General features: G+C 41.7%; 1 protein-coding gene across 1 annotated transcript in view; it reads left to right on the top strand.

The window, feature by feature from the left end:
* LOC123368201 overlaps positions 1-20,459 on the top strand; it is a 158,367-nt gene that overhangs the window by 59,633 nt on the left and 78,275 nt on the right. Inside the window, exon 2 of the mRNA XM_045012786.1 lies at positions 7,429-7,499. Coding sequence (XP_044868721.1) covers positions 7,429-7,499 — 71 coding nt within the window. The remainder of the gene's footprint in view (positions 1-7,428; positions 7,500-20,459) is intronic.

Raw genomic sequence — 20,459 nt, 5'->3', positions numbered from 1 at the left:
GGAGAAGATTTAGAGGCCTTGTTTACACTAGGAAAATGCATAATATTTGAAAAAACAACTTGTTTTAAGTAACATGATTTTCCCTGTAGTGTGGGAAGGACAGTCATGCTGAAAAGCTGTTAGCTGGTCAAAATTAACCCTACAGGTCTTCTAGGGGTAGCCATGACCAACCAACAGACTTTTAAATACAACTTCTCCCTGTCTACAATAGGTACCAAGTCATGTTTAACACCATATTAATTATATCATGTTAACATGTTTTTAACATAGTGCATTTTCCCAGTGTATTCATAGCCTTAGCACAAGCATGTTTAGCTGTGATTACCCATGCGTTTTTACACACTCAGTTTTGTAATGCGTGATTTACACACACCTGCTAAAGTAGTGGTTACCTCCCTCTTTTCCTTCTTGGCTCACGCGGAAAGCTCAAAGCAACTCTCATACTGGTCAGCATGCCCTTTGCATAGGATTGCGTCGGCGACTGCATGTTCTGGAGGGAAGCCATGTGCTGTGTTCGGGTCTGTGGGACACAGCGAAACAGGTGGACTGGACTCTTGTTTTTAGCGTATGAGTACTGATCACAGATAGGCTTTCTCACTCAACACCGTACATCTAAAAAGCCAGTTGTTAAAGAGCTGCTCAGGACTACAATACTTCTAGAGTTCAAACATTGTGCCCTACTGTTTGCGCTACTACTCTGTAGTTTGCGAACCCAGTAGGAGAGAACCATCCTGGTGTGTTGTGAACGCTTTGTGTGAGCTGCACAGGCTCTTGCTGTAGGAATGCTGACACAAACAAAAAGGAGATAACTTGGAAATTCTATTGCTCAGTTTATGTTGTTATTGTAGTTAATGATCTGTCAGTGTTTCCATTATAAATCCCTATTTTCAGGGGTTTATAACTCAGCCGTAAAAATTCTCTCCAGGCTGAACTTGGCATGTGTGTTCCCAGCCTGAGAGCACATGTGGTGTTGTTTTTTTTTTTTAACAAGGATTGAGAAAAAGAATTGCGTTCACAATTTTTAAGATATAGAATTGTGAAAAAAAAAAAGCAACGGCAAGCCAACAAAAAATAGGTGATTGGTTACAGATGCTTTCTTTGCACTCATATAACTCAAAATTGCTGAGTTATTTCAGCTGTAATTGTGGGTATGTGTAAGGTTAAAATGTTGGATTTAGTACTGTTCCTTTCTTTATGGTGTTGGTATTTGACAAGTAAATAGAAAACAGACCATGATACTGTATACACTCATGTATAAGCCGACCCACGTGTAAACTGACCTCCGCAAACCTGCCCTGTTCTCTCCTCATCTGGGCCAGGTTGTTTAGCTTTTGGCAATAGTGTGGATGCAGCCAGTGGAGTGTGGGGGACAGAGTGTTAGTTTTTGGTGAGTTTCTTTTTCTTTTTTTCATTGTCTCTGATTATTTCCTGTTTGGTCCATTGTCATGATAGATAGAATCATAGTCCATTTTAAACAGAAGAAGTTTATGAAATAAATCAGCTATAACAGACAGAAACTGCCATGCAGCTTGAATCCCAGCTTTGTCTGTCTTGTTTACCAGGGGACTACACTCTGTCTGACACTCACTACAGCACACAGAGACATCTAGTGGCTTACTGATACAACTGCAAGTGTAAACCACATGTTATATACTGAATATTTTTAAAGGGATATAAGCAGTGTGGAGGAGCAATTGATTTTATCTGAATCATCTGTGTCTCTACACATGTGCTGAAAGCAAAGTAGCAGATTCAGCTAGAAGTGCCCAGAAATAGTAAGAAGAAGAGTGCTGTAGTTCCTGCACATGTTCAGTAGTTTTTCTTGAAACCATATAGAAGGTTACCATTATGGGCAAGCTTTCCGGTATGTCCTACATGTCCTCAACTGGAGAACTGAGCCAATTAGAGCTTGGGAGGAAATTTTATAAATATTAGAGCTACGGAGAATCCTAGTGGAGTATGCTGCTGACACAAGGCTAAGAAGATGGTTATTGAACACACACTTGTCATTTCATCTGTCACCCACATGTCCTGTCCTGAGCTTTCAATCTGCCGTCTCCTCCTCTGTTTTCCCATTTAGTTTTTTCCTGCCTCTGGTCAGCTGATGACCCATGATTTCTCTGGCTCTCAGTACTGGCTCAGGCCCACCCCTGCTTTCAGTTCAGCTTCATGGCTTTTCCCAAGCCCTGCACTCACACTTGTCTCTCCCACAGCCTTACCTGAACTATAAGTGAATAGATATATCTTTAAGAAGGGGAACAAAGAGGATTTAGGCCACTGGTTTCCCCAGGAATTGAAATTAGGGGGGGTGTTCGAATTTACAGGGGGGGGGTCAGAACCAATGAGATATATAAAAGAGATATGAATAAAGTAAATGTTTTGTTAGGATAATGCAAATTTAACATAAGGAAAATGCAAGTTACACCAAAACACATAACAGATCTAGATTTCTAAAAAAAATATATAATTTAAAAAAAATGTATTTAATTTAAATTGACTTTTGAAAAGTAAGCCATCATAGGGTAAGAGGGAAGGTCCTCTCATGGATCAGTAACTGGTTAAAAGATGGGAAACAAAGGGTAGGAATAAATTATCAGTTTTCAGAATGGAGAGAGATAAATAGTGGTATCCTTGAAGGGTCAGTACTGGGACCAGTCCTATTCAACATATTCATCTGGAAAAATGGGTAAACAGTGAGGTGGCAAAATTTGCAGATGATACAAAACTATTCAAGATAGTTAAGTCCCAGGCAGACTGCGAAGAGCTACAAAGGGATCTCACAAAACTGGGTGACTGGGCAACAAAATGGCAAATTAAATTCAATGTTGATAAATGCAAAGTAATGCACATTGGAAAACAATCTCAACTATACATACAAAATGATGGCATCTGAATTAGCTGTTAACACTCAAGGAAGAGATCTTGGAGTCATTGTGGATAGATCTCTGAAAACATCCACTCCATGTGCAGCAACAGTCACAAAAGCAAACAATGTTAGGAATCATTAAGAAAGGGATAGATAATAAGACAGAAAATATCATATTGCCTCTATATAAATCCATGGTACGTGCACACCTTGAATACTGTGTGCAGATCTGGTCACCCATCCTAAAAAATATATATTGGAATTGGAAAAGGTACAGAGATGGGCAACTAAAATGATGAGGGGTATGAAACAGGAGGAGAGATTAAAGTGACTGGGAATTTTCAGCTTAGAAAAGAGATGACTAATGGAGATATGATAGAGGTCTACAAAATCTTGACTGGTGCGAAGAAAGTGAATAAGGAAATTTTATTTAATCCTTCAAATAACACAAGAACTAGCAGTCACCCAATGAAATTAATAGGCAGCAGGTTTTAAAAAAACAAAAGGAAGTATTTCTTCACACAATATAAAGTCAACCCAGGGAACTCTTTGCCAGGGGATGCTGTGAAGACCAAAACTATAACAGGATTTTAAAAAGAACTAGATAAATTCCTGGAGAACAGGTCCATCTGTGGCTATTAGCCAGGATGAGAGGGATGCAACGCCATGCTCTGAGTGTCCCTAGCCTGTTTGCCAGAAGCTGGGAATGGGCAACAGGGGATATATCACTTGATGATTCCGTGTTCTGTTCATTCCCTCTGAAGCACCTGGCCTTGACCACTGTTGTAAGACAGGGTACTGGGCTATATGGACCATGGGTCTGACCCAGTATGACCATTCTTATGTAAAAATTAATTATAATAAAAATATTTAGTACAGAAACTCCCCAAAATAATGACCTCCCAAGACAGCAACAATGTGAGATAACAACCTTGGCAAATACTGCATTTTAAAAAACTTGGCCTACTGGGAAACATATTTATATAAGTTTCCATTCCCAGTCACAAATCTAGCATTCGGGAGCAAAGTGACTAAAATATAGTCCAACAAACAAATGTTTATTTAACGTGCCCCTCGCTTTTCCCTCCACCGCATTCCACTCACCGGTGTTTTCCTTGGTCAGTGGAGACTCAGAGTTCAGAGGTGCTTTCACGTGAGTACACCTCCCAGGTGGGGGACATAAAGGCACAGTTCGCTCTGGCCACGGCTGTTCGTTGTGCCACCGTTCACTCCACCGCTCTGTTGCCAATGGCCCTGCACAGTCACCTTCTGCTGTCACCTACCACTGTGACCTCTGCGAGTTGGTCTCTTGAGGTTCCACCAGCTCTCAGTGATTTCAGCTGAGCTCTCAGTGCGGGAACCTCGCTGCTAGTGCAGTCTGGGCTGTCTCTTACACAAAAACACTGTACCCACAGGAACACTGTCCCCACAACAGGACTAAGCACTTAGACCTGATTGTCAGTGATTTCAGCTGCAGTGATCACTTAACAGAACAAAAGACTATCTATGGAGCCTAATCAGCTCTGTCTTTAAACAGTGGAGAGGGACAGGTCCCCACCCTCTCTCTTGATGCCTTCAGATCATCACAGGCTAAGTACAGTTCTATTGCCCTTTACTCATACAATAAGAACAACATTTCATCCCCTCTTCCCCCCACATTCAAGTGGTTTGTAAGCCAACCCCAGCCAAAATCTATCACTTGGACAACACAGCTCTGTTTGCTGGATACCTAGGTAGATTAGGTGTGAATGTAAATATAATCGGGCCCTGAAGCCTTAGCCCCCAGCTCATCACTAGCTGTCAGGGTGAACTCATTTAGACTTTGCTTACAAATCATCATTTGAAATTATTAGGTTGGCCAACATCACCGAAATGAATGCACTGACATCATAAAAAACAGCTGTATAAGGAAGCAAGGAAGCTAGTCTATGTTCATACTTTTCAAATCTATTATACTTTTTCAGATACACTTATTTTATCATATACTGTATAAGCTTTTAAAGTGTGTATTAATGTTTCAGTTTAAATTCAGATTTCCAAACAGTCACTAAATTGGTAGGTAACTAGCTCACAAAACTTGGGGGGGTGTTGGGAAAATTCAGGGGGGGTGTAGGGAAATCACTGATTTAGGCTGATTGGTCTATAATTCCCCAACGTTGATACCTAGTAAGATACTGGAACAAATTATTAAACAATCAATTTGTAAGCACCTAGAGGATAATAGGGTTATAAGGAACAGCCAGCATGGATTTGGCAACAACAAGTCATGCCAAACCAGCCTCATTTCCTTCTTTGACAGAGTTACTGGCCTAGTGGATGGGGAAAAGCTGTAGATGTGATATACCTTGGTTTTGCTTTTGACATAATTCCACATGATGTTCTCATAAGCAAAGTAGGGAAATGTGGGCTAGATGAAATTACTATAAGGTGGGTGCACAGCTCAGAAGAGTAGTTATCAATAGTTCGCTGTCAAATTGGGAGGATGTATCTAGTGGGGTCTTGGATCCAGTATTATTCAATATTTTCATTAATGACTTGGATAATGGATTGGAGAGCATGCATATAAAAGCTGTGGATGACACCAAACTGGGAGGGTTTGCTAACATTTAAGGGGACAGGATTAGAATTCAGAAGGACCTTGATAAATTAGAGAATTGGCCTGAAATCACCAAGATGAAAGTCAGTAAAGATAAGTAGAAAGTACTACGCTTGGGGGGTGGGGTGGAAAATCAAATGCACAACTACAAAATGGGAAATAACTGGCTAGATGGTAGTACTGTTGAAAAGGATCTGGGGGTTATAGTGGATCACATGCTGATTATGAGTCAACAATGTGATGCAGCTGCAGAAAAGGCTCATAGCATTCTGGGGTGTATGAGTAGGAGTGTCGTATGAAAGACACCGGAGGTAATTGTCCCACTCTACTTGGCACTTGTGGGGCCTCAGCTGCAGTACTATGTCCAGTTCTAGGTGCCACAATTTAGGAAAGATGTGGTCAAATCGACAGAGTCCAGAGGAGAGCAACAAAAATTATGAGTTTTGGAAAACCTGACCTCTGAAGAAAAATTAAAAAAACTGGGCGTATTTAGTCTTGGGAAAAGAAGACTGAAGGAGGAACCTGATAAGTCTTCAACTAGGTTAAAGGCTTTTATAAAGAAGATGATTATCAGTTGTTCTCCATGTCCTCTGAAGGTAGGACAAGAAGTAATGGGCTTAATCTGCAACAAGGGAGATTTAAATTTTCTAACTGAAAGGATAGTTAAACTACTGGACTAGGTTACCAAAGGAAATTGTGGAATCCCCGTCCCTGGAGGTTTTTAAGAACAGGTTAAATAAACACTTAGCAGGGATGGTCTAGATATATTTGGTCCTGCCTTGGTGTGGGGGGGATAAACTAGATGACCTCTGGAGATCCCTTCCAGTCCTACATTTCTGTGATTCTGTATAAATGATTCACATATAAATTGACCTCCTCCAAATATTGAGGTGAAATATGAACACCGACTTTCAACTTTAATTTCTGAGCTATACAGATAACGTGAAACCCACAGATTGTGAATTCATTTATAATCAGAACTCACCGTATCATGAAGTGTGACATTTTCAGTGGCTTCAATGCCTTTTGAATGGATTTTCACTCCTCTTTAACTGGGTTCCACTGTGCTGGCCCCTTTGGGATTCAGCAGTCATCACCTTCCAAACAGACATCAAATGCTGCATTCCAGGGAGAGGGATTGTCACCTCCCTGTTTCTCTGCTCTTTTTTGAGGGAGAGGAGAGGCAAAATTGCCTCTGGCTTTTTGAGGTACAGGAAATGAGGAAATGTTTGCTTTCAGGCTTGCTTCAGCAGCTCTCAGTGAGCTTCTTTTAAGGAGTATTGGGCTAAAAAATGTAGTGATCAGCCCTCCCCAAGATGGTGTCAAGCAGGACACAGAAGGATGAGGAAAAGTCCAGTGTGGGTGCAAGGAGTGTCAATGTCTCACCTCTTGTGTCTATACTGTTAATTGATATTTACTGCCTCAGCTTCCTTGTATTTTGGGGATGCTCAATTCATGGCATATGTGCCACCCAGGAGAGGATTAATTTGTTAAAGTCAGCTAGGCCACTGTGTCCTACTCTGTGTCACTGGTCAGCCAGGGAACATGTGCACTGACGGTATGATTCTTCTGTTAGTTGTTTCATTGGATGCATGGGTTGTCACTCACTTTATAAACCTGGTTGGAATTGTTGACAGTTTTTTCTGTCTCAAAATGGCCTTGTTTAAAAAAACAAACAAAATTTTTCATGAAAAGCTGATATTTTTGAAATTTTCTGTTTTTCTCAATTTTTTCTATTTACTGAAAGTTTTACTGACATTTTAAAAAATTGTTTTCAACACATAGACAAAAATGTGTTTTCTTATTGAAACTGGATTGACTAAATACAAATTTTTGAAAACAATTTTAAAAATATTTCAGTATAAAATATGACAGAAAATTTCACAACAAAATTGAAAGTAGGTCAGTTTTTCTTCCTGTGAAACATCATTGAAATTTTTTGTAAAATTGTTCTTCTGATTTTCAGTCAGATCTCCTCACTATTCTGCTAGGACTGCTTTGTATGGGAGGAGCTGCATGCCATAGAATCCAGCCAGAGTAAGTGTCATCTGCTTAGAGAACTCTTTCTTCCACGGTTGAGTAAATCTCTGAAAAGGCCTTTGCTTTCTAATTTGACTCCACTCCAGGCTTATAGGACATGACTTTCAGAGAAACCGAAAATCCAATTTTAGGCATCCCCAGCTGAATACCTAGTTCAGTGCCTTTGAGAAACAGACCAAAGGTGTTTCACGTTGGGCTCTCAAAAATTGAAGCACTTGAAATCAGTGGCCATTTTTAAATATGTGGTCCGTTGACTGTTGGAAATATATTAGCTTTTAATATTCCCAATAGGAAATATTAGTTCTGAATAAATATAAAGCTATGTCATACTTATATAGGTACTTGCCCAGACACATACATACTTGTCAACATGTATTTCTGTGTGCAAGCGAGATGATGCTTGTCTGCTGTATATATACCTAAGTATGGGGTCAAGAATGGAAATCAAATTACCTTCACAAGAACATGTGAAGAACCCTCGTTAACTTGAGAGAGGGTTTTTAGTATCAGGCTCTAAAACAGCAAAACTTCCTATGTGAATCTCAGTGTTGGGATTGGTTTTCTTAAAGACACAAACACTGGTTTGAAATTGCAATATTAACTGGGAAATCACCCTTCATAATAAACATAGTGTTCCCACTTCTTCCAGCACCAGGGTCTAGTTTCTGATATCAGTGCCACCACTCTGCTGAGTGGGAGCAAATTTTTTGGGGATTGCAGGTTAGCTTCCCAATGGAGGAGATAGCAAATGACATGGAATTTGGGTACATTTAGGTGTAACTTATTCGATTTATACACATTCACCAGTGTGGGAACAGAGATGGTCAGATAGCATGCAGGCAATTCCTGTTTTCAGACTCTCAGCCCAATACAGTGCCTAGTTCCCAGGAATTTTGCATCAAGAATTGCCTCTAAACAGAGACTAAAAGAGAGAGAGCAAACTTTTCTGCTGCTCACACAACTCTCTCTAGATACGATTTTGCATAACTAAAACTAAGATCACCACAGCATGTCTTCCAAAGACTGAGCATTTGCTTGCACACTAAGAAAAGGAACTTAGAAGACTATGTTTAACAGCTCTACCTAGTGACATCTGCCATAACATTGGCATTTTACAAGTGTTAAAAGTCTAAAATCTATCTATGGAAAATTGCAAATAATATATACTCTAATATGAAAAAAAAATCTTATTTTGCTTTGTGTGTCTATTTTCCAAATATTTAACACTGTACATTTTCAATGTCTTGACACTTTTTCCATGATATTTTTAACATTCCTTGATATATAATGTCCCCTCGTATCCTAAACTTTTCCTTATGTCAATATGAAAGGTCATGTATTTGGGATGGTTTTTATTTCACAAACATCTGGTCTTATGAGATTAACAGAACAGTATACTACTGCCCTCTTTTTGGACTCTTTTATTAATACTTGTGAATTACATTTGTCTTCTACCATGTGGATTATACTTCAGTTTTGGGCAATTTCCTCAGTATAATAAGGGCCTCTGGCTTTTGAAACTCTCCAGTCTTAACCCTTATTCATAACTTCCATTGTTATTAGCTCAAATACAATTCTTTACGTAGTCAAGAGGAGACATTTTTATGTTTTGGTTGGATATGTCTGTCTTTCTTTCAAAGAACAGAATGAACTGGATTTTCTTCAAGAAGCTGTCACATAAAATTCCAAAGTACATATTTAAGGTCAAGTTTGAAACAGAGATATGTATTTAGGCATAAAGTTTAGCATGTGCTCAAATGCCTCCTTGCCTCATTCACTATAGACCTTCCAACTTCTGAAACAAATGAGGGGGACCTACAGACTACAATCTCTTTCACTACACTGCCTTGCCCTGATTCATCCACATCCTGTACATGAAAGGGGCAGGGGTCCAGTGGAAAAAATAGTATGGGATCATGTAATTAAAGACTGTCTTATAGTGTATACATCCAATTAGGCTGAATTAAAGTTGCCCAGGTGTTTCCTAACTTGCAAGCATTTCTGAATGCTTGATTTTGCAACCTTAATAATGTTCTTTTAACTTAGGGTTTTTGGTGGTGGAATTTCCTAGGTATTTAAAAAAGTAAACTGAAAAAAGAAATTCCATTATGTGGCATCACATTGATAGATCCATGGTTCATAAGCAGTGTAGTGACCATTAGATCCTCCGCTCAGACCTCAAGGTGCTTGAGCTAATAGAATAACTAGTGGCTATAGTAGGTTGTCATCCTTTATGTGGACTATCGCTAGAGGGGGATGAGATATACACATTGTCCGTGGGTTTCCCAGATGTTTGCTGACAGCAGAAGAATGGTGAGACTCATGAATCTTGGATTGCATTCCAGACCCTGGATTGTGAGCACAATCTCTTTTTCCTGTTTCCCTCAAGGTTGACCCCCTTCAACCCCGTCCTTGTCCCTGTCCTATCTCTTCCCCACTTCTTCTCCTCTTTGTCCTAGTCCCAGTCTCCACTCGTAAGGCTTCTCCTCCCAGTGCCCTTGTACAGCCACTCTGCACCTTTCCCTCTAGGCTTGCTGTTTGAATCCCAATCTCCCCACAAGTCCTAATCTCCTTCACCACACCCAGTCCCAATCTCCTTGTCCAGCCGGTCCCAGTCTCCCAGCCCCTCATCTGATCTCAGTATTGCTCCCACACTCCCAGCCAACTAGCTCCCGGTGTCCCTCATTGGCTCCCACTCCTAGTCTTTCCTCCCTTGTCTCCTAGACCCAGTCTCTTTGCCCAGCCAATCCCAGACTCCCCTTTACCCCAGGCTCCCAGTCCCAGCTTCCCTGCCTAACCAGTCTCCACTTCCTCCGGTTCCCAGTCCCACACAATTTCCCTCCCCTCCCCCTTCAGTCCTAGTCTCACCAGCCTCCTTGTCCCAATCTCCTCCGTTCTTTGTATCCTGCTTTGGCTCTTGTCCCCTCTGCATTCAAATCAGATGTCTTTCTCCTCCATGCTGCCTGGATGCCTCTGGGGGTCACTGAAGGTACAGGAGAGACAAGGCTTGCCTACACTTAAAATGCTGCCCAGTTGCTCTGCTGCAGCTGTGCCACTGTAGTGCTTTAGAGAAGACACTACCTATGTCGACAGGAGGGGTTCCAGGGAGAGGCTGGCTTTTTCCATAGCACGGGGCTGGAACATGCTCTGATGTTCAGGGCTGTGAGAGGCTCTAGCATGCTCAGTGAGGATGGAATCTTTGGAGCTTTTAGCTGTTAAAATTGTAGAAGTCACTACTAAGCACGTGCGAACTGTGATTTTTTTTTCAAAGGTTTATAATTTTACTAATTCTAGGTGGAATTTCATGAGGATGGTAAAAGGCACATCCTTAACACAAAGGCGGGTGATTTTATGTCCCTGCTGCAAAGTATACAGGTGCTAGAACTTTTTAAAGAAAAGATCTCAAGAATTTGTTAATGTCAACAAAACAATGCATTTTTTCCCACGCTTCATTCTTGGAAAGAGCTGACCCATTTTGTCTGAAATTTTATAAAAATTTCAGCCTGAGTTGGGCAACCAGCATGGAAAATTTCAGCTAAAATTATGAGCAACTTAGAATATCAGGGTTGGAAGGGACCTCAGGAGGTCATCTAGTCCAACCCCCTGCTCAAAGGGCAACCCATCCCTGGACAGATTTTTGTCCCAGATCCCTAAATGGCTCCCTCAAGGATTGAGCACACAACCGTGGGTTTAGCAGGCCAATGCTCAAACTACTGAGCTATCCTGTAGGTTGTATAATAGGAACTGTCAGGCAACCTTAATAATAGGTGATTCTGCCAGCCATGACAATTATGTATATTTGTGTGTATGTGTGTGTAAGTTGGAACTATTGTGAAACACTAACCACCTTAGGTTTTCATATTTTGTTATGACTTCCAAAAAATGTAAAAAAGAAAAAAAAAACTTCATAATTTTGACAAGTTTTGAATCTCAGAATTTGAAATGTAATTCACAGACCAAGTTTGTTTTGACATGAAAGTCCCATTTAGAGAAATGTTATGGGGACAGAAATTATTGTGCAATTTTTTGGACTATTTCTTTATGTTTTTATATATATATATATATATATATATATATATATATATATATATATATATATATAAAAACACAATGATGCACAACATTGTATAAAGGTTTCATCTTCAGAAGAATGGGAGGTCTGTAGTACTCATGAGTGGCCATGCCATGAGTGAGATATGCAAGTCATCCAGATTGTATGCCAGTAAAAGCCTTACATGATGGTGTGGTGCGGTATATTCTGTATAGGCCACATGTGTAAAAGAAAAGCTGTTGCAAAAATATTTGAGAGAAAAGGCAGGTGCCTTATTACAATCAGTTCAAGCATATGGAGCTTGGAGGGAATCATAAAAACCTCTAAAAAAACCTCCCTAAAATAACGTTTCTATACCCAAATATGTCATTATTTTAGAGTCCAATATGGGGTCCTTCCAGGGCTAGCAGCAAGCAGTTGGGGAGCTGGGATTCTCCCTAGAAATGGTAGAAAGCTCTCATTTCTAGCTCTGCAGAGGTGTGAGATATCAGGCCATAAACTGTCACCAGACCAGAACTGAAACTTGCCTCTCCAAGGCTTTGAGACAGATCCACAATTGAGGGAGGGAGAAAAAGGAAAAATGTTCTGACGGCAAGACAAGGTCCAAATAGGCTTGTGCATTTGGATAGGATAGGGGGGTCGGGTGAAGCAGGGGCAGTACAGCTATGTCCGTGACTTTGACCCTGGAACTCCAGTGTAAAAGGATCTGGAGGGAACCCAGAGTCCACCTTTGTGTTATGAGGTGAATGGATTTCATTACCTCAAATTCCCATGCAGCCAAGCTTACACAGCCTGCTTACACATGTTGCCTTATTCATCTTCCTCCCTCTCCTCTTGCTGCACTGCCCCATCTCAGCCATTCTGCCCACGCCTCCTGGGTTCAGAATAGTTGTCAGTTCTGACCCAGCGTGAGACAGCTGGACCCCAGAACCAGCTGGCATGTGATATTCAAAATGCTTCTCCAATGGGAAATGGACTGAGACCAGCAACTTATTTCATGCCTGTCACAGAATATAGCCATCAATCAGATGGTAACAACTTTCAATTGCCCCTTTCATTTGCAATTGCATGTGTTACCACCATGTCTGTTGTCAGTCAGATCACATCCTTGTGGCAAATACAGCAGTTGCTCACCTGGAAAACTCATATCAGAGAAAAATTCCTGTATTTTTAGCTGTCTTTTAATGTAGTTTAGCAGCTGGAAATGAGGACCAGCTAGCACCATGTCACCAGCCTGCTTTTCATGGATAATGCTTGGAGAACTGCTGACCTAGAGATAAAAGGCTGTGTACTATACTACCTCACCAGTCTCCTGAGCTAGCAAGTCCTTTCCCCGTCTCCTTTTGTGTGTGTGTGTTTTATCTACTGTAGTCAGCACTTTCGTGGCTTTTGACCACAAGATGGCATCTGGTTTCATGATCTTCCCTCAGAAGCACAGTTTTCTGTCTAGGTTTGACCCAGCAATACACTAATTCTCTTGCAGCAGGTTATAACTTACTATCTTCTTTCTCTGCCTTAGGGCAAATACTCTGAAACAAACTAGAGTGGCTTTTTATCTGCCTTCCTAGCGCTGAAATATCCTTCTTAGTACTTCATAGTGCCAGGGATGATGACTTTGGCTCAGTGATGCCCCCCATAAAGACTCTGCTGTGTGTCCTCCATCACCTTTCCTGATGTTAGCAATTCCCTTTGTTTCAACTGTCACCTTTCTGTTAAGGGAAAATTCCAGCAATTCTAATTAATTACGATACCCAGGAACTGATCCAAAGTCCATTGAAGTCAGTGGAAAGATTCCTACTCGCTCCAATAAGACTTGGACTAGACCCCTAATTACAAAGAGAAGTAATTGTCTGACAGTGTCTTAATTCTGCTTGAAGTGTCTTAAACCTTGGCTCGTTTTGTTTCTTCCTCCCTGAGCTCCAGGTGGGCTCCTGAGTTTGGGAACTGGAGAGGATACTCAGGCTTGGGGGAACAATCAGGGAATCTCTAGGAAGCCAACTGCATCCCAGGCATGACTAGGCAGAAGCGAAGGTGATAGGGAATGAGGACAGCACCTTGCTCAGTGGATCCGAGAGAGTTTTTGGTGCCCCCTCCCCACCCGAAAAGCACAAGCAACCCCCTCCAAATAAAACCTGTGGATTTGGCACCCCTTAATATGATGATTTGATGCCCCCAAATGTTGGCACCCAAGTGATTGCCCAGGGAGCAGGAACCTGGGAGATATTAAGCCAGAGAAGGGTCACTTCTTGCAATCTAGGGTAGAACAATTGGGAAGTTTATGCAGGAGTGAGGAAGCTGAAGGTTTTAACTTTCAAACAAAAGGTCATGTCATGTGGCCGAGTTTTAGGTGGAACTACATAAATACCAATGGCATGTCATGGCCCTCTAGTGTGGAAATGTTGTGCCATCTGGAAACCCCTGGCTCCCCCACATGGAGGAGGGGTGATTTGTGTTCTTCTGATTAACTTGAACAAATAAAATCATTGTGAAATTACCCGAAAATGCTTTATAAAATTTAACAGCTCTTACCATGTTTCACAACAGCTTTGGAAGCCTTTTTCATGCATTCAAATGCCAAACTGCCTATCACCTGTCTTAATTTACGTCAATGATCTTCAAACTTTTTTTACAGTATATGGACCCTACCTCAACAGGAAAACCCTCAGATCTCCTGATTGCTATCCTATTTCCTGTTCTGCTCTCCACTTGTTCCTCTTTATTTACTTGAATGCATCATTTTGATTCAACACAGTGTTATATATTGAAGTCACTGGAAAGTAGCAAGTATTCTGCTAACTGATTGGATTATGTAGCTTTGCTAATATTCTGACAAACTGCTTCCTGGAAAGGAAATTTGATATATAAAACACCATGCTCTGATTTCTAGATCTGGATTAAATACAGAACACTTCTACTCCAATATAACGCTGTCCTCGGAAGCCAAAAAATCTTACTGCGTTATAGGTGAAACTGCATTATATCGAACTTGCTTTGATCCGCCTGAGTGTGCAGCCCCCCCCACCCCCCTAAGCACTGCTTTACCGCGTTATATCCAAATTTGTGATATATCGGGTCGCGTTATATCGGGGTAGAGGTGTATTTACATACGGTGGGGTCAAGCAGACTATAACTTGTTCCTGATGGGCCCTATTCTGCCATGCTTACTCGCACTTACCTTCCTCCATGAGTGGCTGCATTACTCTCAGTGAGACTACTCACATTGTGAAGTACTGCTCAGCATAAGCCAAAGTGATAAAATATGGCTGATGTCCTTATTCAGGCCCTCAGTGCATACTTATTGATGCATCTTCATTTGGAGAATTTGGAATTTGTGAATGGAACCAGCAGCCTTTGAGAATGGCTCAGATTGCAGAAATCTTTGACAGTGCTCAGCAGTGGCTTGATGGACTCCTGAGCTTCTTGGCAAAGTTAATATAATCTGCTGTAGGCATGAACGCAAGGCATTCTGAAGACAAGCAGCGAACACGCTATTTTATGGCAGAAGTGTACTCCTCCTGTTTCTCTAACACATTAGCCTGAAGAGCCTTCTGATTCTAGTTTGCAGCATGATTAAAAATAACCTCTGAGGCAGGTGGTTGTAGACACCCCCAACTGTGATTATGAATGGTTTGTAGGTATTTTGAAACCTTGCCCTTTGTCTGAGATGGTGCTGGCATGTTATTGGATAAAGTACTGCTTCTCAATGGTGCTGGCATGTTATTGGATCAAGTACTGCTTCTCAATGGTGCTGGCATGTTATTGGATCAAGTACTGCTTCTCAATGGTGCTGGCATGTTATTGGATCAAGTACTGCTTCTCAATGGTGCTGGCATGTTATTGGATAAAGTACTGCTTCTCAATGGTGCTGGCATGTTATTGGATAAAGTACTGCTTCTCAATGGTGCTGGCATGTTATTGGATCAAGTACTGCTTCTCAATGGTGCTGGCATGTTATTGGATCAAGTACTGCTTCTCAATGGTGCTGGCATGTTATTGGATAAAGTACTGCTTCTCAATGGTGCTGGCATGTTATTGGATAAAGTACTGCTTCTGAGGCTGCTCTGGGGCTGGAAATGCTGGTTGATTGACACCTTTCCTAGAGCCACCACCTTCCAATTAGCTAATGTTTGGGCAGTGTAGGTGCTATGTTGTTATGTCACACCGAGTGGTGTCCATTAAAGTGTTATTGAATATGTACTATGTAGCAAGGTGCTCCTATGTCCGTAGGTTTTAGGGCCAGAAGGATCATTAGATCATCTAGACTGAGCACAACACACATAACTCCATATAGGAAACAATTCAGTGATATTTTTTGGTAAACTGGTCACTAGAGGATGGAGGGTCAGGAAGACACTTGCACATCTTTCTGGTTCTGCCTCTAATTCTTACTCTCTATAACCTTTGGCAGCACTATTAACAGTTGCGCTTGCTGTCCCCGAGGGGTTTGTGCAGTTCCATTTAAGGTATGCCAAGGTCTCTGAGACTCTTGGAAGAGAGATGCTCAGTAGATGCAAATTATTTCAGATCTTATTTTATTACTTGTATGTTAGTGAGGATGGGGGACAAGGACGGAGTTTTGAGAAAATAGAGTAAATTGAGAAATGCTTGTGAGTATCAAGGAGAAATGTTTTGTGATTAACTCCTCACACTCCATGAAGCTGGTCGTGAATCTCAAAGTACATTTGAGGACGGTCCATTAAAAAAAAATGTCTGCACTATTTTTATTATTTAATTAATGTTTTCACTTTTTACAAATACAACTAGGAGATGCTCCTATCCCTTAAATTAAAAACTGCAGCATAAACCCAAAGGACTGCCCAGCAATATTTCAAGCTCCAGACTCCCCAGTCTTAACAAAGAGGGGAAGAAGATGGGTGTTGCAGTGTGGCTAGAAGGTTAATAAATCTGGGCTCTGGTGCAAGTTCCAAAATCGAGGACCCCTCACAGAGAACAAACGCCCTGTTAGCAGCCTTGTCTAATGTACATGGAGGGAGCTCCATCTTGAGTGCCTCTGCTGATCTCAACTGTGGCAGTATATCATGTGCTGTCCATCTGAGGGTAGCAGAAGGGGCAGTAAATGAAAACATTTACAAAGGGGCATTGTCCGGTGTTTAAACATTTGTCTTCTTGCACTCGTCTAGTTGGTGAATTTCCATTGACTGCACTGTCAGAAGCCTGCTTCCTCCTTCTCTGCAAGTGGGTTGAGGGCTTAGGAAGGAAGGTGGGAGATCGGGTTGACAAAGAGAATCAGGGTATTATCCTAAGGATAAATGAGCTAACCCATCACTGCAAGTACTGGGTGGCTCTGTGCTGGCGGATTTCAATGCAATTAGCTCCCCAAATACCAAGACAGGCAGTCTGCAACCAGACTAAAAGGTCTTCTAAACAATTAGGGGACCACGGCCCCATGGACCCCTGTCATGCACATTAATGTCACTGGCCTTAGCAAAGGGTATGTGTTTTCTTTGATGACAGGAGAATCCAGAGTTTGATTCTGTCCCATAAACATCATATCCCTTTTGGTCTAACTCATGATTCCATGGTGTTTTATTTACTACACTTAACAGCATTTAGTCAATAAACAAATACAGGTTAGACAGATAGAAGGTCTATCGTGATCTTAATTACCTCAACTCTCAGGCTTGCCTTTTGTTATGTACATCACGGATACTTGACAGCATTAACATTCCTGGAATTGTATCTGACCATCCTTTGTAAAGGGATTGAATACTACAGCATTAGTTTGGGCTCGTGGGGCATTTGTGTCACCAACAACAGCTTAATTATGGACATTGTTTACTAATCAGTATTAAATTGACAGACTATGAGGGCTAATCTGCAGATTAACACAATAGTTTGTTTTCATTTTGTTCTTCTAGCAGTGTATTGAACGCAGGATTTAAAACAAGACCCCTTTTGTGATCATTACCATCCACATCATGGTGCGTGTGTGTGTGTGTGTGTGTGTGTGTGTGTATGTATGTACATGTGTACACAAAAGAGATCTGTATATTTCCTTCCTAGAATTTAGTGCTTGAGCGCAATGACTCTGCTTAATAAATAACAACAATCCATAAATGTCAGGTTATATTTCATACCATTCAACATAAGAGCGATAAAACTTCCTTTTTGTAGCATCAGCAATTCCAGAACTCTTTAGGCTGCATGTAAGCTTTCTGACGGCAGGAGCTGAGCCTTCTCTTTGTTCTGTCTTGCAGGCACACTGTGAACTCTCAACAATAAATAATAAAAAAAGTAATATTTGTGCAATAAGTATATTTAATATCTCTTTGTGTTGACTGTTCATCCAGCGTCAAGACAGTGCTGACTTTTGGGTGTTCACTGTTGCACAGATAAATGATTAGCCCCTACAGTGTAGATGTGTACCTATTTTGCATGTAAAAGAACCCCGGATTTGCATGTGCAAAACCAGTAGCTGATCGCCAAACCCTGGGGTCTGCACTTGCAACCGGCTGTTTGCCCATGCAAAGTAGGAGCATGCTCAGTTCTGTGGCACAGTTGGTTGAGTGTGTAAAAGAGGGCACACAAGAGTGAATGCTGAGGCAGAAAATACTGCCCATGATGTATTTTTGCAGAACAGTCTTCTTTGCACGTTGCTCATCTTTCACTTCTTACTGCAGCTGAGAACACTTTGGGTTTTATAGTAATGTCAGTGATTTTGGCAGATCATATCTTCCAGGTCTGCAGGGGATAGACATAAAGTTGCCCATCCTGCCTGAATTGTAGTTTTGCAATGGAGGTTTTCATATTGCTAGAAGTGTCTTGAATTTTGTATGCCGTGTTGTTGTAGCCATGTCAGTCCCAGGATATTAGAAAGACAAGGTGGATGAGGTGATATCTCTTATTGGACCAACTTCTGTTGGTGAGAGAGACCAGCTTTTGAGCTACACAGAGCTCTTCTTCAGGTCTGGGAAACATACTAGCAGGGCTGGCTTTAGGAAGTGCGGGTCTCAATTCGAACAGTTTCGACGGGGCCCCCGCAGGGATGACTAAAAAAAAAAACCACATGTAAAAAAACATGTGGGGCTTGTACTCGCCGGGCGGTGCTCCGAGTCTTCAGCAGCACTTCGGCGGCGGGTCCTTCACTCGCTCCAGGTCTTCGGTGGCACTGAAGGACCCGCCGCCCACAGCCAAAGTGCCGCCGAAGACCTGGAGCGAGCGAAGGACCCGCCACCGAAGTGCTGCCGAAGACTCAGAGCACCGCCAAGTGAATAAAAATTAAAAAGGTGCCTCTAGCCAGGGAAGGGATTCTCACTGAGTGCGGGGCCCTCTTAGGCGCGGGGCCCGATTCGGGGGAATTGGTGGAATAGGCCTAAAGCTGGCCCTGCATACTGGGAGTATCATAGCTAAATACAAGATCAAACTGGTCCCTTAGAATTTGTGTTAACTACTTATGCTAAACTATCTGTTTGATCTTGACCTGAAGAGGAGCTCTGTGTAGTTCGAAAGCTTGTCTCTCTCACCAACAGAAGTTGGTCATTTAGAGATTTTTACCTCATCCACCTTGTCTCTCTTGAATTTTGTGGTCAGAAAACCCTGTTTATTTGAGGGATCGTGTACCTGATTTTTGTTAGCTAATCAAATCAAAACTTATTTGATAATAACTAGGTGATTATCTTATGTTTTCTCACTCACCTTGGTTGTGCTTGAATTGTGGGTTTGGGGTACAGGAACTTACACTATACCCCACTTCTCACCACCGTTGGTGGGAGAGGGAATAAAAGGATGTGGGGATGGGATGGGAAGAGTGGTTACCTTCATTACCTCTTTCCCTCCATCAGAGCACTACTTCTAGGCAAAAGCCATTGTTACATTTATCTTTTCTTCGCAATATAATTAGATGATATGAGGGTAGATGATAACGTTAGGATATGTCTACCCTACAATGGCGAGAACGGCACTGCTTCAGCTGTGCCACTGTAGTCCTGTAGCATAGATGCTTCCTACATCAACAGAAGGGGCTTTCTGTTGATGTAGGTAATCCATCTCTTTGAGAGATGGTAGCTATATTGATGGAAGAATTCTTTCATGAACTCAGCTGCGTCTACAGAAGGGGTTAGGTCGACCTAACTATGTTGCACAGGGCATAAAAATTTTCACAGCCCTGAGCAATATAGCTAGGTCAACCTATGTCTTAGGTGCAGACCAGGCCTTAGAGTCACAGCTGGAAGGAAAGTGAGGGGTCTTGCTCTTCTGAGATACCGCAAGAGACATTTGGCTTAATTCAGCCAGAATTTCTCCTGGGTTCAGTTCCCAGCTCTCTCTGACCTTTGAGAAGTCACTTAATCTCATTGTGCCTCAGTTCCCCACCTGTAAAATATTTCCTGTCTCCCACCTGTTGTCTGTTGAGACAGTAAGCTCTTTGGGGTGGAGACAGTTTCTTACTGTGTGTCTGTACAGCCCATGGCGCAATGGCGCAATGGGGCTTAGCTCTCAATTGGAGTTCTTGGTAGTGTTCAAACACCATAAGATGTTGCATTGCAGACAAGCCCCAAGTACCTGTCTTCTTTGCCTGGGCCAAGGAAACGGGGGAGGGTTCCTTTTCATCCCCTTCTTTCTCCTGCACATGAGTTTGGTCACAGCTTAGTCCACAGCGTTCAAGTCACTGTGGCAGCAAGTCATTATCTTGCTTGTGAAAAGATTGCAAATAGATGACTGGATACATTCTGCTGGACATGTTAGTGCAAAGTCAACACCCTTCTGGCCTGCGTGTTCTCCATTTTTGAACTAATTAATTAATGTAAAAATCCTAATCTTTGTTTTTGCATCCGAGCCACGCGGTATAATCCAGACTTTTGGAAGGATAAGTCAATGTTTGTGAGCTCACTTGGATTTAATGTAAACAATGAAGGGCTAATTCACTAAAATGGCTTAGACCCATCCGG

Source organism: Mauremys mutica, chromosome 4, assembly GCF_020497125.1.
Source record: "Mauremys mutica isolate MM-2020 ecotype Southern chromosome 4, ASM2049712v1, whole genome shotgun sequence".
Taxonomy (NCBI): domain Eukaryota; kingdom Metazoa; phylum Chordata; order Testudines; family Geoemydidae; genus Mauremys; species Mauremys mutica.
This window is presented reverse-complemented; position numbering and strand designations above follow the sequence as displayed.